The sequence below is a fragment of the Leptonychotes weddellii genome, chromosome 2 (assembly GCF_054177405.1).
Source record: "Leptonychotes weddellii isolate Sample4059 chromosome 2, ASM5417740v2, whole genome shotgun sequence".
In the NCBI taxonomy this organism is placed as follows: domain Eukaryota; kingdom Metazoa; phylum Chordata; class Mammalia; order Carnivora; family Phocidae; genus Leptonychotes; species Leptonychotes weddellii.
In genome coordinates, this window is record NC_138370.1 from 62,838,742 (window position 1) to 62,854,704 (window position 15,963).

General features: G+C 38.4%; 1 protein-coding gene across 4 annotated transcripts in view; it reads right to left on the reverse strand.

Moving 5' to 3' along the window:
* The window catches only part of TRIM2 (tripartite motif containing 2), a 118,714-nt gene that overhangs the window by 5,595 nt on the left and 97,156 nt on the right, over positions 1-15,963 (reverse strand). For all 4 annotated transcript variants that reach the window (XM_006727250.3, XM_031026332.2, XM_081811759.1 and 1 more), the window contains exons 7-11: positions 15,647-15,750; positions 15,263-15,430; positions 9,354-9,522; positions 8,199-8,269; positions 3,829-3,969 (exon numbers count right to left, since the gene is read on the reverse strand). In XM_006727250.3, coding sequence (XP_006727313.1) covers positions 3,829-3,969; positions 8,199-8,269; positions 9,354-9,522; positions 15,263-15,430; positions 15,647-15,750 — 653 coding nt within the window. The remainder of the gene's footprint in view (positions 1-3,828; positions 3,970-8,198; positions 8,270-9,353; positions 9,523-15,262; positions 15,431-15,646; positions 15,751-15,963) is intronic.

Sequence of the window (15,963 nt, forward strand, 5' to 3'; positions counted from 1 at the left end):
ATGTCAAGATTTCATTTTTTGATGGCTGCATAATATTGCATTATATATATGTATACCACATCTTCTTTATCCATTCATCTGTTGATGGACATCTAGGCTTTTCCATAGTTTGGCTATTGTGGACATTGCTGCTATAAACATCGGGGTGCACGTGCCCCTTTGGATCACTACATTTGTATCTGTATACCCAGTAGTGCAATTGCTGGATCATAGGGTAGCTCTACTTTCAACTTTTTGAGGAACCTCCATACTGTTTTCCAGAGTGGCTGCACTAGATTGCCTTCCCACCAAAAGTGTAGGAGGGTTCCCCTTTCTCCTCATCCTCGACAATATCTGTTGTTTCCTGACTTGTTAATTTTAGCCATTCTGATTGGTGTAAGGTGGTATCTCATTGTGGTTTTGATTTGGATTTCCCTGATGCCGAGTGATGTTGGACACTTTTTCATGTGTCTGTTGGCCATTTGGATGTCTTCTTTGGAAAAATGTCTGTTCATGTTTTCTGCCCATTTCTTGATTGGATCATTTGTTCTTTGGGTGTTGAGTTTAAGTTCTTTATAGATTTTGGATACTAGCCCTTTATCTGATATGTCATTTGCAAATATCTCCTCCGATTCTGTCAGTTGTCTTTTGGTTTTGTTGATGGTTTCCTTTGCTGTGCAAAAGCTTTTTATTTTGATGAAGTTGTGGGGTTTTTTTAAAGATTTTATTTTTAAGTAATCTCTACACCCAACATGGAGCTTGAACTCACAACCCCAAGATCAAGAGTTACACGCTCTAACAACGGAGCCAGCAGGACATCCCACATGTACATTTGTTTTGTTTTGTTTTGTTTTGCGGGGGAAAGGGAGAGACAGAAACTTAAGCAGGCTCCATGCCCAGAGCAGAGCTCCATGGGGGGCTCGATCTCACAACCCTGAGATCATGACTTGAGCCAAAATCAAGAGTCAGAGGCTTAAGTGACTGAGTCACCCAGGTGCCCCATGTACATTTGGATATGAAGTAGTCTTCTTTTGGTCTGTAAGCTTCTGCTGTGATGAAATCAAAGGAACACTTCTTCCTAAGGCCCAGGCTGGTTTCTTTTGACCACTCTGTTAGGCCCACACGTGTTTTAAAAGGCAGTTGTGATGAGGCAGGTGCTTACGAGGGCCACAATCCAAACAGCTTAGCATCTGTGGTCTTATACAGACTGCTTTGTGAACTTAGTTCCCTGTCTGGCTTCTGGCTTTCCATCACACAGAGAATGCCTCTTTCAAATGTAGATGTCTGCTGGCATAATTAAGCAAGATAAATATAATAGAGAAATAAAAGCATTTAGAGTTATATTTATAGCCTCAATCTTTCTTCTTCTTTTTTTTTAAGTAATCTCTACACCTAATGTGGGGCTCGAACTCACAACCCTGAGATCAAGAGTTGCATGCTCTAGTGACAGAGCCAGCCAGATGCCCCTCAATCCTTTTTCTGGGAGGTAAATGCTTATATCAGATTCAAACTGTTGACTACTGCTATCTTCACAAAGACATCTGGATGCTGCTAGATTTAACCAGTGCATTCTGAGGTCCTAGGAGCTCTGCACAAGGCCACATCAGCAAGGATAAATAGCCCTGTCTTCAGATGTATGTTTAGATTCATGCAGGTGTTTACATAGAGAAATGGGAGAAAAGAATAGTTTTACTTTAGCCTGAGGATTCAAAATCTTTGTTCTTAATTTAGACAAAAAAAATCATACTTTTTTATGTCTGGCAAAGACTACAAACCCCTTCTCAAAATAGTGTTTTAATATTTCTTTTCTAGAAGGTAACCGCTTTTATTATTTTTTATACCCAACTAAAATGCCAAATGCCATTCATGATACCATTATTCCTAAACCACAAAAACATATTTAAATTCATTATTATTTAATTTGTTTTTGTTAACTTCTATTATTTATTTATTTATTTATTTATTTTTAAAGATTTTATTTATTTATTTGAGAGAGAGGGAGGAGAGAATGAGAGGGGGTAGGGTCAGAGGGAGAAGCAGACTCCCCACTGAGCAGGGAACCTGATGCAGGGCTCGATCCCGGGACTCCAGGATCATGACCTGAGCCAAAGGCAGATACTCAACTGACTGAGCCACCCAGGTGCCCCATTTTTGTTAACTTTTAATTTTGAAATAATTATAGATTCACAGGACATAGGAAGTTGCAAAGATAGTATAGAGAAATCCTATATACCTTTCACCTGGTTTAGTAGAATACTCCAGTGAAACCACCTGAGTCTGGGGAGTTTTAAAATTATGAACTAAATTTCCTTACTAGTTTTTGGGGTATTCAAATTACTTATTTTATATGGGTGAGTTGTGGAATTTCTACTTTTCAAGGAATTGGTCCATTTCATCTAAATCGTCAAATTTATGCATGTAGAATTGTTCACCGAATTTCCATATGCCTGCAGAGTCTGTAATGATATTGGTGTTCTGTGTCCCTTCCTTTATCAATCTTGCTAGAGGTTTGTCAATTTTATTGATCTTTTCAATGAACTGACTTTCTGTTTCATTAATTTTCTCTATTGTTTGCCTTGCATTTCATTGATTTCTGATCCTATCTTCACTATTTCCTTCCCTCTGCTTGCTTTCAGTTTGTTTTGCCCCTCTCTTTCCAGCTTCTTGATGAAGGAGCTCAGAATATTGATTTTTGACTTTCTAATGTAAGCATTTAGTGCTATTAATTTCCCTCTCATGTAGAATGGTGATTACTAGGGCTGAGGAGTGGAGGAAATGGGGAGAAGTTGATCAAAGGGTATAGACTTCCAGTTAGAAATTGATTAAGTTCTGGGGAGCTGATGCATAGTGTGGTGATTATAGTTAATAAAACTGTCTTAGGTACCTCGAAAGGTGCTAAGGGGTAGATCTATATGTTGTCACCACAAAAAAGAAATGCTAACAATGTGATGGTGATGGAGGTGTTAGCTAAAGCTATGGTGGTAATCATTTTGCAATATATAATTTTATCAAATCAACACGTTGTATATCTTAAACTTACATAATATTGTATGTCAATTATATCTCAGTAAAGCTGGGGAAAAAAAATCTCCCTCTCAGGATTATCTTAGCTGCACTCCACAAACTTTGATATGCTGTATTTGCATTTTCATTCAGTCCAATATATTTTTAAATTTTTTTTTGAGACTTCCCCTTTGATTCAGGTTATTCAGCAGAATAATGTTTTTAAATGCATAAAACAAAATACATGGGGTTATAAAGGTAAAAATTATATTAAAATATAGTTATCAAAATTTTATAAAATTGCAACATAGTAATATGTGTACTTTTTTAACCAAAACATTAAAGTAACAAGAAATAGTGATGGGTCTAATATTGACTATTTTTGAAGAGTGATGAGCATAAATGATAATTCAAGACCTCTGCAACTATAATATAGAAATTTCTGTGATTCCTCTTGGTGACAAAGTTACAGGCATTACTAAAAGTACTGTGATTGTTGCCTATATTCATCATTTAAAAAAATGATAGTTTTCAGTTAGAAGCTAGTAGAAATAATAATATAATATTTTGTTCAATGGACCTCTTGAATTCTATCCACACACACTTTGCGGGGTCCATGGGATTCATGTTAAAAATTCCCAGCTTCAGAGGGTTTCACTCTGGTAGCCTGCTGATGTTTTTTCTAACTCCACCTTTCTTAGTTCAGCACTTCCGGTGAGATTACCTGTGGTCTATGAAGAACCTAACCAATGAAAAATGGAAAACATTCCAGTTGGGAGACAGCCAATTCTTCACTTTCAACAAATAACGATCACTCTAAACAAACACATTAGCATTTTCAGTTACCTGGATCCTGCTGTTTCCCCAGTCTGCTACAATGATGTTTCCATTTGAATCCACTGCTACACCTGTTGGAGCGTTAAACTGCCCATTTCCTTCTCCATTTGAGCCAAACTTCAACATGAATTCTCCCTCCTGATTAAACACCTGTATGAGATATTTTTAAATGGTTTTATTTTAAATTGAAAACAATTGAGCCAACATTATGAGTTTTAAAAAATATGTATTGGAGCAGGATTTTATAACAACAAGACCTATGATTTAAGACATTCTAAAAAAAGAAAAAAAATCTACAAAGTAGACCCCCATATCACTTATGGTTCCCCAATCTGCTTATATAAATTTGATTTATTGTGTTAAATCACTTCTTATTTCTAGCTTATATCTGGTTATTGAATACTTATATGAAAAATACTTTCATATAAATTATAAAATATATACAAATATACGGTAGGATGAGAAAGTGGAGCTATAATTTTCAACAATATTATTCTTCCTGCCTTTAAATAAATAGCTAAATCTCAAGGACAGGCATCGTATTTCTAACAGGATGGATGATCAAAGTTGGATCAGGACCTAGGAGCTTTTTGTTACGCCACATGCTCAGAATTTATTACCATTTTGCAAAGTCAACATGGGAAAAAGCAGGCTAGACTTCACACGTACATCAGGGAAAAGTGTGCGTGTGCATGTGCGTGCACGTGCATGTGTGTGTGTGTGTAATGGCACAGGTGAGGAATAAGAGAAGGGCTTTTATATATTTTTTTCAAAATATATATTTAGTTAAAATAGAGAGTTTATATGACCATAAGGCTTTGGTGGATGGCGCATACTGAGGGAAGGGGGGCTGACAGACGTGGTGAGCTAAACAGAACTCTTCAGTAAATTCTCTAATATCTGATATGGAAAAACAATGGGTTGTTGTGGTTAATTATTCTTATTAAGGGAGTGTTACTCTATATGTATCAAATACAGATTATTGATTTGGAGAGAATTAAATTTTTAATATGGGTTTAAATATAAGACTATAGCATGATTTTATCTTGACTCAGACAATACTTAATGGTTGTGAAATATCTCCAGGATATTATTCTAAGTTTCCATTATCATCTAGCCTACATGTGTAAAAATACTCATTAACAAATCAAAAAGTATTACACGCAAAGCACCATGAGAATAAGGGTTCCTACAATATGGAACTGAGGGAGAGTTCACTCTACCCGAGTGCAGATCTAATTGGAAAATGATCTCAGGACCTTTTACAGATTCTCCTATTGCCAAGTCTGTGATCATGAAAGATGAAAATGACTCTTTCTTTTAGTTATGTACATTGGGGAAGCGAAGCGAGACACTTCCATCTCTAAAGGCTAAACTTCCTTTAAGATGAAGAAAAAGAATCATGATTGCTTCTTGAATTAATTATGTAACTTGCAAAGTAAGCAAGCAACCTCTTTGGTTCTTTGGAAAGGATGAGACAAGAACCAGCTTTGCTAAGATGTTATGGTTTAAAAATCTTTCCTGACTCCTTTTATCTCCTTTCACACAAAACATCCTTGTTTTAAAGACCAATGAGCGTGTGTGCTTGCTGGTGAAGACACAATCTATTATTCTCTGGTCTTTCCCTTATTAAGTCTGACCAATAATCTTTTTGTTTGTTTGCACTGATCTCTCTCAGTAAGTATGTTTTCCTTGGCATGATCCAAATGGCTCAAATGCTTCTGCTCTATTTTAGAATGACTGATAATGCCAAATTTAGTCTTACTTGTTTTGCAATGAAAAGAGAATGCATGCTGAAGGTAGCTAAGGAACTAGACCATTTGTTAGCCCTGACCTATAGGCACATTGACCAAAAGAGAAGCGACTGGAATCCAGAACCACTGCTAACTGCCAAGTGTTACACATGGGAAACAAAAGCCCAACTATTCCATCAAAGCTATATGGCAACAGCTATCAAAGAGAAAAAACAAAATAGACTTGTTTTCTTATGTAAGAGGAAAACTGAATTTAAATTGCTAAAATAATCTACCTCTACTGTACTGAAATTTTTTGGAAGAGTTTTCAGAATCTTAGTAATTATAAATTTCCTCATAGTTTCTATTTTTCCCACCTAAAACATCATTTAATGGCTTATAAATTATTCAGATGAAAACATTTTAAGAGGCAGATACATGAGCCAAAATCGTTTTTACAGCTTTGATCTTTATAACAAGTTTTTACAGCAAGTTTTTTGTAACTTTGATAATCCTTTCCTGATTTCAAAATTCCTCTCACCTCAAATACCACCTCCACTTGGAAGTTTTCCCTAATAGTCACAGAAATCTGCTCTTTGTTTTCTTCTGGATACTTATAGAACTTTATATGTACCTATTTTAAAAAAATAGTTTATTGCTATCTGCCTTGCATTTTGATTACTTACATAGGTTTTATTTCCTTCTACATTGTCAGCCAGGGCTGGTAAATAGGAGTCCTCCCACATACCAATGCCAGTTGATTCATAGAGGTTGCCTGGAGCACTGGGACGGGAAGGCTCTGAGGCCACAGTTGGGCTTAGTAGAAAAGAGCAACTTGATTAATAGGACTGTCTCCCGGTGGGGGTGGGCTGCCATCTACGCCAGGGGTTTGCCGGCCTTTGCTGATCTACCCGGGTTATCTTCTGGTTAAATGCCCTCGAATTAAATGATTCCTCTATAAAGGGAGTGAAGGCTAGAAGTGTGATAACAGCCTGTTATTCCTCTCTAGTTACTCTCCTCACACAAGACTGTTACAACCCCCAGGGAGGACAGTCTAAAACCCAGTCCCTCCTGCCTCTTTGGATGTTTCCCTCCTCCCCGCCACTACTCTCCCCACAGTCCTCTTCCTTTTACCAGGACAGGTCCTGTGGAGGGAGAGACACTGAGGGTGGTGGGGGGAGTGGGGACAGAGCTCTATCACTATGGCAGCAACTCGGGAAGCAGCCTGAGAAGTAAGCAATGGTGGGCGTCCTTCTCCTCCTCCTGCCCCATCACCACAGCCCACACCGCTCTAGTCTTTGCACAGGGACTAGGTACCCATGAAAAAAAGCTCAAAACCTTTCCAGTTACCCAGATTAAAGATGCCTTCGGGGGGCAAACTGGGGAAATGAAGCAGTGAAGGACTCTACAGAGAGAGTACCTTTAGTTGTTGAAATCCTATCCCTACGGAGCTATTCCAGTTATCAACCAGAACAAACTATTTTTCACTTTGGTTGCCCAGTGGTTGTCTCTAAGTGCAAACTTCAGTCACTGGTGTACACCACCTATGCTGTTTCCTTCTTATCCTTCCTTTAAAAATACCTCACTTTAGGGGCACCTGGGGGGCTCAGTCGTTAAGCGTCTGCCTTCAGCTCAGGTCATGATCCCAGGGTCCTGGGATCGAGTCCCGCATCGGGCTCCCTGCTCAGTGGGGAGCCTGCTTTTCCCTCTGCTCCTCCCCCCTGCTTGTGCTCTCTCTCGTTCTCTCTGACAAATAAAAGCAATAAATCAAATAAAAAAAAAAAAGTCTCACTTTAAAAATTTTAATTTACTTACAAGGAAAACTTTGTATCACTTCTCTAAGTACAAACCAGTACCACTTGATGTAAACAGAAGGTAACCCTAAAAATAAACATATAACTCCCAAAACAAAAATGTCTGGCAGTGCAGGCCCCGTGGCCACCTGGCGTGCACCACACCTTGAGAATCGTGGTCTAGAATGTTACGAAACATTTCCTCATTTCAGTAAAATGAGAAATTTGTTTTGATTCATTTTTATATATCCTGGTTGGCTCACAATAAAAGTCAAATCTTTCTCCCCCCCAACCCACAACTAGTAAGAAAGATGTACCGCACTGTTCCGGGGAGGGAAATGGGCACTGTATTCCAGGGAACACGCAGTGTGTGAGGACATTCTAAGAAGTATGAAACAGCTGTAGGAATGTATACTAGGGCTATCCCCCCGCAAAATCTGTGGTTGTAGCAGAGTTCTAATATCTAATTTTGTTTGAAATTTTGTTTGATGATGCAGATAATTGAAAAAGTGATCTTGTTTTAATTTATTGAATAGCCACAATTATGAAGCTTCAGAAAGTTCTGCCTAAGTTCAAGCGACTGCTTTTTCAAATTTCATTTTTAAGTCATCTCCATTTACGCCCGTTTCAAGTTAAGAAACTCATCAACCATCCTGTTCTGTTCAATTTTCTGACTCTTCAAAGTCTGTGTGTCCAAATTCAAACCTGCATCTCAGGGAGCAGCAAAGGCTACTCTTTGAGGTTAATTCCTTTAGTTCCTGTGCATATACGTCAGTATTATATTATTTTCTCTCAGACTGATTTCCCAATAAAAGCAGTTAAAAGATAACAATAATTGATGTGTTGATAGTACCTTGACAGAATGATTATGGAAATCCGTAACAATAATCTCATTATTGCTATTTACAGCTGCAAAATGGGGACCTGCAATAAAGGTGAAAAAAACATGTGACGACTGGTCCAATAAAAATGATTACAGCAACATGGCAGTGACAAAATTTGACCTATTCGATATTTAAGAAAGAACAAAGAATGACAGGCTCTGTTCTTGAAAGATCATTCAGCCAGAACTCTGGCTCGAGATCACCTGGGTGCTCTATCCTTCTACTCTTGGGACTGTCTATCTGGCTTCCTTTAGAGCAAGCTGAGAGGGCCAGCAGCCCTGATGAAGTGGAATGAGCGGTAAGCATCCGAATTCATTCTCCACGCCACCGTCTGAAAGTCACACCTGCCCGCTTCCCTGAGGACACCTTAATCCTTTCAGGACCCTCACGTCCCCCTGAGGAAAGATGTGGTGATTCTCAGTCCTAGGAAAAAGACTCCAATATGTAATATTTTTTAAAAAGTAGAGCAGAAACCCATCCTCGGTAATTTGGGGTGACATTCAGAAGTTGGCAGCACCACAGACAAGGCACAAAAGAAGATGATGCAAATTGCTGTCAAATGCCAGAAGCATCCTTTCAAAAAGAAAATGTAATAAACGGCTTTCAGCCTCTTCTTGCAGATGTGAAAAACTAAGAAGCTTGTGCTTGCAAAGGGCGTACACCAAAAAGAGAGGTAACAGAACTGCCCTTCCTGACTATTCTAAAGTCCTGCTCTCTTATCATCACCTAGGAAGGTGAAAGAAAATTCCCATTCAGAAGCTCTTTAGACAAAGCTACAGCTAGGGAGAACTAGGAGGTACTCCACTGTTCCTCAACCATTTTTAATTTTAAAAATATTTTATCTTAAAATTTATGTTTTACTTAACATTAATATTCAAAGATTAGACTTCTGAGTTGTACACTGCTGTCAACGAAAACCACGCATGGACTGCAGTTCGACTTACTGTGGGTGGAGTCACTGAGAAGCATCCCACCATGCCTTCGCTTAGATTTCATCCCCAGTATCTTTCCCAAAGCCAGCAAACACACTGGGGATTGAGGCATCTTCCACATGCTCCAACATCATGCAAACGTGAGCAGAAGAAGCATAAAAAAGGGGGTTTACATATTACCATCAAGTGTACCTGCAAACTGCCTGTCCCCATTTCCTCGGCTACCAAACCTGGTGACTATCTTCCCGTTTGGCTGGAAGATGAACACGCAGCATGCTTTGTTGTCCACCACAATGATGTGCCCGTTGCGGTCCACCGAGACTCCTTTGGGCCCCATCAACTTTCCTGATCCAATTTTTGTCTGTTAGAAACAAGTACGGAGAATGAGGCTTAAAACACTACAGAACATGAAGACAAGACACTTGTTTTGGTACACACGTACCTGAATATTCAAACAGGGGTGCACAACTACTCACAGGTCACCACAATCTTTAGTTTTTGTCACATCCGTTAACTGCTACTAAGAGTTATGTGAAATCCTTACTTTTATTTAAGAGGATTACCACCAAAAATGTTCTTGAATCCCCTTAAGTGAGGTCACAGTTCCCTTGTAAAGATGCAATGTGAGCTAGCAAAAGATCACAGGATCAGGAGGAGGGAGAGTTCTACACCTGTCGCTTGCTTTAGACACACCTAGAATAGCACAAATGCATTTGATTTCCTCAAGCTTTGGACTCCTTGTATATTACAAAATGTAAAAAAGAGAAAAGACTTCAGTAACTTCCAATGGCATTTGTGGAAATACATACTAAGTAAAACAATGTCAATAAAGTGTTTAGTGTAGAATATAGCCCATATTAAGCAGTCATTAAAGGGAAGCGATCATTGTCATTATTGTGGATCATAATAGCAAAATCGCCAAGCATCTGCCATTGGACTTCACCAGTGTTAAGTTCCATGAAGGCAGGAATCATGTCTGTTTTATCCACTATTGTGTACTCAGAGCCTAGCGTACTTCTTGGTGCCCAACAGGTACTCAACAAATATTTGCTGAATATACTGATTTGAAAAGTCTAGCATTATTTAGGGTAATCATGATGATTGAATAGTTCCAGGTTTCAGTATTTTAAGATGGGAGAAAAGCATTCGATTTCTATCAAATGCATACCATATCTTATTCATTTTTCTGAGTGGACTATATAAATGCCTGCTTGCTAGGAGATGCAGGTCATGTATCTTTACTTTTATAGCTCCATTATAAAGAAGTACTTTACTCATTCACCCATTTATTTACTAATGCTTCAAACACTAGTGGAGCACCAAATCTGTGGCTGATGATTCTAGGCACCGAGTAGACAAAGACAAGTAAGACCAGCTCCTACCCTGGAGGATGTCTCAGTCACATTACAGAGACAAATACAGTCCCTGGGTCCTTTTTAAAGTGCCTGGTACTGAGTGTTTGATTTGGTAGATTTGGGAGAATTCAAATAGGCGCTGTCAGAAGCCAAAGAGAACAAAAACTTAATGCGATGGGTCACTATAGACAAGGAAGGAGAAGGAGCCCCCAAGGTGAGGGAGCTGCAGGCAGAGTGCCTGGGTAAGTGAGGGAGGAGGCAAGAGCCCCCGCTCTCCCAGGCACCGAGGCCTAGAGGGTGGAGTAGCTCTCTATGTGTTTTTATAAATGCCTTCTCAAATCTATTATTAAACAAAGCAAGGTACTGAACAGTGCGTATAGTCTGAGCCCACCTGAATTAAATGTGTTTATATCTGTATACATATCCCTGGAAGAGAAAGTAAGAAGCCAGTGATATTTCTGGTGGCAGGAAAAACTCTTTTCATTTTATGCTCATCTGTGGAGTTATTTAAAAAACCTGTTTGGATATGGGCGCCTGGGTGGCTCAGTTGGTTAAGCGACTGCCTTCGGCTCAGGTCATGATCCTGGAGTCCCTGGATCGAGTCCCTGGATCGAGTCCCGCATCGGGCTCCCTGCTCGGCAGGGAGTCTGCTTCTCCCTCTGACCCTCCCCCCTCTCATGTGCTTGCTCTCTCTCATTCTCTCTCTCTCAAATAAATAAAAAACAAACAAACAAACAAAAAAACCTGTTTGGATGTATTACTTTTTAAATTAAAAATTTTAATCCCCAAAAATTTACGTTTCCAAAGGTTCTGTTTTAGTCCTCTTATTTTCTCTCTATATTAGCGCTGCCTGATAGAAATATAACATGAGCCATGTATGTAATTAAGATTTTTCTAGTAACCAACATCGAAAAAACAAAGAAAAAAAAGGAAAATTATGTTAATCATATATTGTATTTGACCTAACATATCTAAAAGTTATTATTTCAGCATGTAATTAATATTAAAATTATTGATGAAATATTTTACATTTTTTACTAAGTCTTTAACATCCAGTGTGTATTTCACATGCATAGCACATCTCAATTCAGACCAGTCCCATTTCAAGAACTCAGTATCCACTGTGACTAGTGGCTACCAAATTGGACAGTGCAATTCTCTGCACTTCTTCTAAGATCTCATCTATGCAATAACATCAACTTTCACCTCTGTGTGTAAGAGTCTCAAATCTATATCTTTAGTCCTGGTCAATTTTATAAGTTATTACCTTAAACTCAACCAGTGTTAAACCAAATTCATCTCTTCATTTCCACCATTTAAAAAAGAAAACCCAAAATAGCACCTCCCGATTTCCTAGTTCCTTTTATGATACTACAATTCATTCAAACCCAGGATCAAAATTTCAGAGCAAAATTGACTCTTTTGCCAGTTGGAACCTCAGTTTTCTCATCTGTAAAATGGCAGCTATTGTATTTACCTCCCGGGTCATGCAGATTCTGAAGGATAGCATAGCAAGCACTGCAAATGGCACAATCTCCTTCTCTCCATCCATTCAGTTGCTGTCATACCTGCCCCTCAGGAGTATCTTTCCTAACAGAGACATGCAGGTGTGTGCAGAAAGAGTATGGAGAGAGGGATAGGGACTTTTTCATAGTGGGGGTTCAGACCCTGTGTGATCTTTCATCCTTGTAATTTTATAGATGATATTCAGATTTGATGTCTTTAGTACAAAGAGACACATTTACTTAGGAAGGAAACAAGGGGATTCTTGCAAGGGAATCTGTTGTATAAATTTGATTCTGACTTTGTAATCTAGCCCAGAGGTCAAAGAGGCTATAGCGTAATGGCTTATAAAGAAACTGTATACTTTCTTTCATGTTATAATGGAAGATATGTCAGTAGAGATCAAAAAGAAGAGAGGACACTCTGATTATTACAGCAAAAATATTACTACTACCTAACATTATGAACACTAGTTGTACTGTAGAATGACTCAGCCATATAATATAAAGCAGATGATAATTATGTAGAACAAGAACAGAAAATAAAAGATTGTTGCCATTCCATCTTGTAGTAAGAGCTAGAGCAGGTCTTAAAAAAAAAAACCAAAACAGAAAACCTTAAATGTTGAGCACAAACCTCTTTTCCTTCCACTTCCCTTCATCACTCCCAGTGTAGCTGCACTAGATTTTACCACGTGAAATTAAGAGTTACTGCATTTGGCCTGACAATGTGTCCCTTGTCTTAAACAGAATAGTGAGCAGAGATATTTTAGACCCTGGCTTTGGAACACTTAACTAAAAGTATTTAACTCAACAAGTAGATCCTTAAATTGAAGAAGGAAGGGATGAGATATTTTAGAATATGGTGGCCTGGGGCCTCTGTATCTGTTCTGGGGTCACAAAAGGTTCCTAGATAGGCTGGAAGATATAAGTCAACAGAAAAGATGTCAAGGAAAAAATAAGAAGCAGAGAGGAATGAAAATAAGGGCTAAGAATTTGGTGAGTAAAAGAAAGAAAAGGGAATAAGCTGTTATATCTCTAGAATTAACTAGGAACAAATACAAAGAATCCACCTTTGTGTTAAAGGTTTGTCTTTCTGAGCACATGTTTAATTTTACTGAATCCCACTGAAAAGAAAATAAGTATCTCTCAGTAAATGGTCATGCATATGGTCAGTTGGATGAGCTCCCATTAGAGTATTAAAACATTTTTACTTGCTATCCTTTTACCTCCTGCTCAATGCCTATTGAGAACAAAAGGGTATGCTGAAACTATACCATATCCATCACCCCAGTCCTCTAGAGGGCATGAGTGTCCTTGTTTATTCCAATTATTACCAATAGTATTCCAACGATGAGGATCTGCACCTTCCAAGAAGAGCATCTATTACATACAGAATATTGAACCACTGAATGAAAAATGCATAATTCAGGAAGCCCTTCTCTCCTAGATATAAAACTCCAGTTTCAAAATGTTTTAGTACATTAGATATAAAATATTTCAGTATATTAGATATAAAAAAGAACTCCTGCTTTTATACTTATTTTAGCATTTGTTTATAAAGTTAGAGACAGGTCATGTTTTAGCTAGAGTATGTAACAAGAGGAAATGGGTTATCTCCAAGTTAGATGGATATTTTCAAGAGGTCACTGAAAAGTTTTCCTTCTGTTCATGTTAAAGTTGTATTTGGGTATGTCTTACTACAAATACAACTACGAAAACACAAAAGAAGGGGAGGAAGCTAGAAATCTAGAAAGGCAAGAGACCTTTCTATGTACATGGCCATCCTATGGAGTCATCAAATTTCTAGTGGAACAAAAAAACTGAAGAGTTGTGTGTAATACGGTGGAATTTAAAACAGCTTTTTATTCTCCTAGATTGAAAAGATGCTGCCCCACACAAAACAGAGGCTCTCATCTGAGGGTTAATAATTATGGAAGTAACTTGTTTTAATAAAAATGAGGGAGTGACTATAGTGATCCAAATACTTTAAAAAGTAAAATATAAATTCCTCCAATAAGAGACTGAGTGAACTTTGTGTAATCTTCCAAAAAAATTATGAAGAGCCTCATCTCTGAACATTTGGAAAAGGAAGTTCTGACCAGGTGCTGGCGTGTTATGAAGTCCAAATCACAGGTGATCAAACAGACTTCATTTTTTGGATAGGGTTACTGGAAGCAGTGGAAAAGAACATTTCTGAGATGCCTATTTCATATAAGGCACATATAAAATCCAGAAATAAATCTCCTGTAATCCTTACCCAAATCCTATAAAATAGATTTTTTTAAATCCAAATTTGACATAGGAGACTACCGAGGCTCAAGGAACTTATAACAGTAGTTAGTAAGTTGCGGACTTGGGATTCCCAAGGGTTGATCTGTCTGAGTAGAAGTTCATGTTGTCACCTGAAAGAGAAGCCTCAAGCAGGCTGGACAGAAGGCACAGTGCTTACGGCCTTCAAAAACACCTCTGACAAAGTGTCTCATAATCTTCTCGTGAACAAATGCAGAAAACGGGCTGCACGATAATATTCTTTGATGACACCTTAGAAGAGAGATTTCTGGTAACACCAGAGGGCTCTCTACTCTTCAGCAACTTGCTGAAGAAACAGAGGATGCTGGGGACAACAGCAAATATGTCAAATGATGGGATCCCCCAAAGGGCAACTCAACTCACCTTTTCTCTGTGCTGCCAGTTGCCATTTTCTTATCCTCCCAATTCCTATTTACACATTTTAACACTAGGTTTTCAGATTGCACGGAACAATGTATGACTGACTCGAGGCTGACACAAACTGTTTTGTGTCATTCTGGTGTCATTTTTCCTCAAGGGGCTTGTGTGTTTTTCAAAGATAGAAATCATGTCTTACAATTCTGTTTCTCCCATATCATCATCTATCACAGGGCCTGAGAAAGTAGAAGGCACTTCATGCATGACGATCGTAGGTTAATTTGGGAGGTATCAGTTGCCTCTTCAATACCCTTTTCTAACGGTTGTTCTTCATTGAATTTAGGTAAATCTGATAATATGTAAAAAGAAAGCGATGGAGCAACCTAATTGCTTTATAAAATGAAGCCGCTATTTCCTATACATAAGACCTATGACAATATCACTGTTCCTCTCCATAAACGTTAGATGTAACAATGTCAACATGTCTTTGTACATGAAAACTTGCCGAAGTTCATCTTATATTTCCTATTTCTTCTCTCTACTGTTTAGCAGCCAATTGGTAGCTTAATCTTACCTTAAATTTGCCATCAGAAGAGAAAATGCTAACCCATTTATTATCGTAGTCTGCAATGATTATGTCCCCACTGGGATGCACAGCTACTCCGGTGGGCCGCTGCAGCTGCCCGGGAGAGCGCCCTCGAATGCCAAACCGACTTTTGAACTGGCCATCATTGGAAAATATCTGCAAAACAAATGACATTCCTTGGAATGTGAACCAGCACAGAAATTAGTGAGGAAGAAACAGTCAAGAACATGCGTCATATGTACTACAGGTCAGAACATGCAAACCCCCTCGGAAGAAAAGCCTATACACATTGTAAGCTTCCCTTTCTGTCCTTGTACCATGGATCTTAAGTAGGAAAATATGCATAGAAAGGTATATAATTAGGGGCCATACCTGTACACATTGGTTGTTGCTATCTGCAATTAGTATCTTTCCACTTGTAGACGCAGCTACCCCTTGAAGATTTGTAAATTCTCCTTTATTTCTTCCTTTGGTACCTGCAAACAAATTATAAAACCACAGAAATTAAGCAATAGAGAATTAGATCTCTCAGTTTCTTCAAGAGAATTAGTCAGGCTTCCACAGGTAACCTGAGAATGTTTTTTTAAATTATACTTAAAAAAAGAGAACATTTCCCACCATGACCTGATCCATAGGCTCCTAAACTTCTCTTCCAGGCCAATGAAGTTTTTGTAAAAATCACTTTTTTT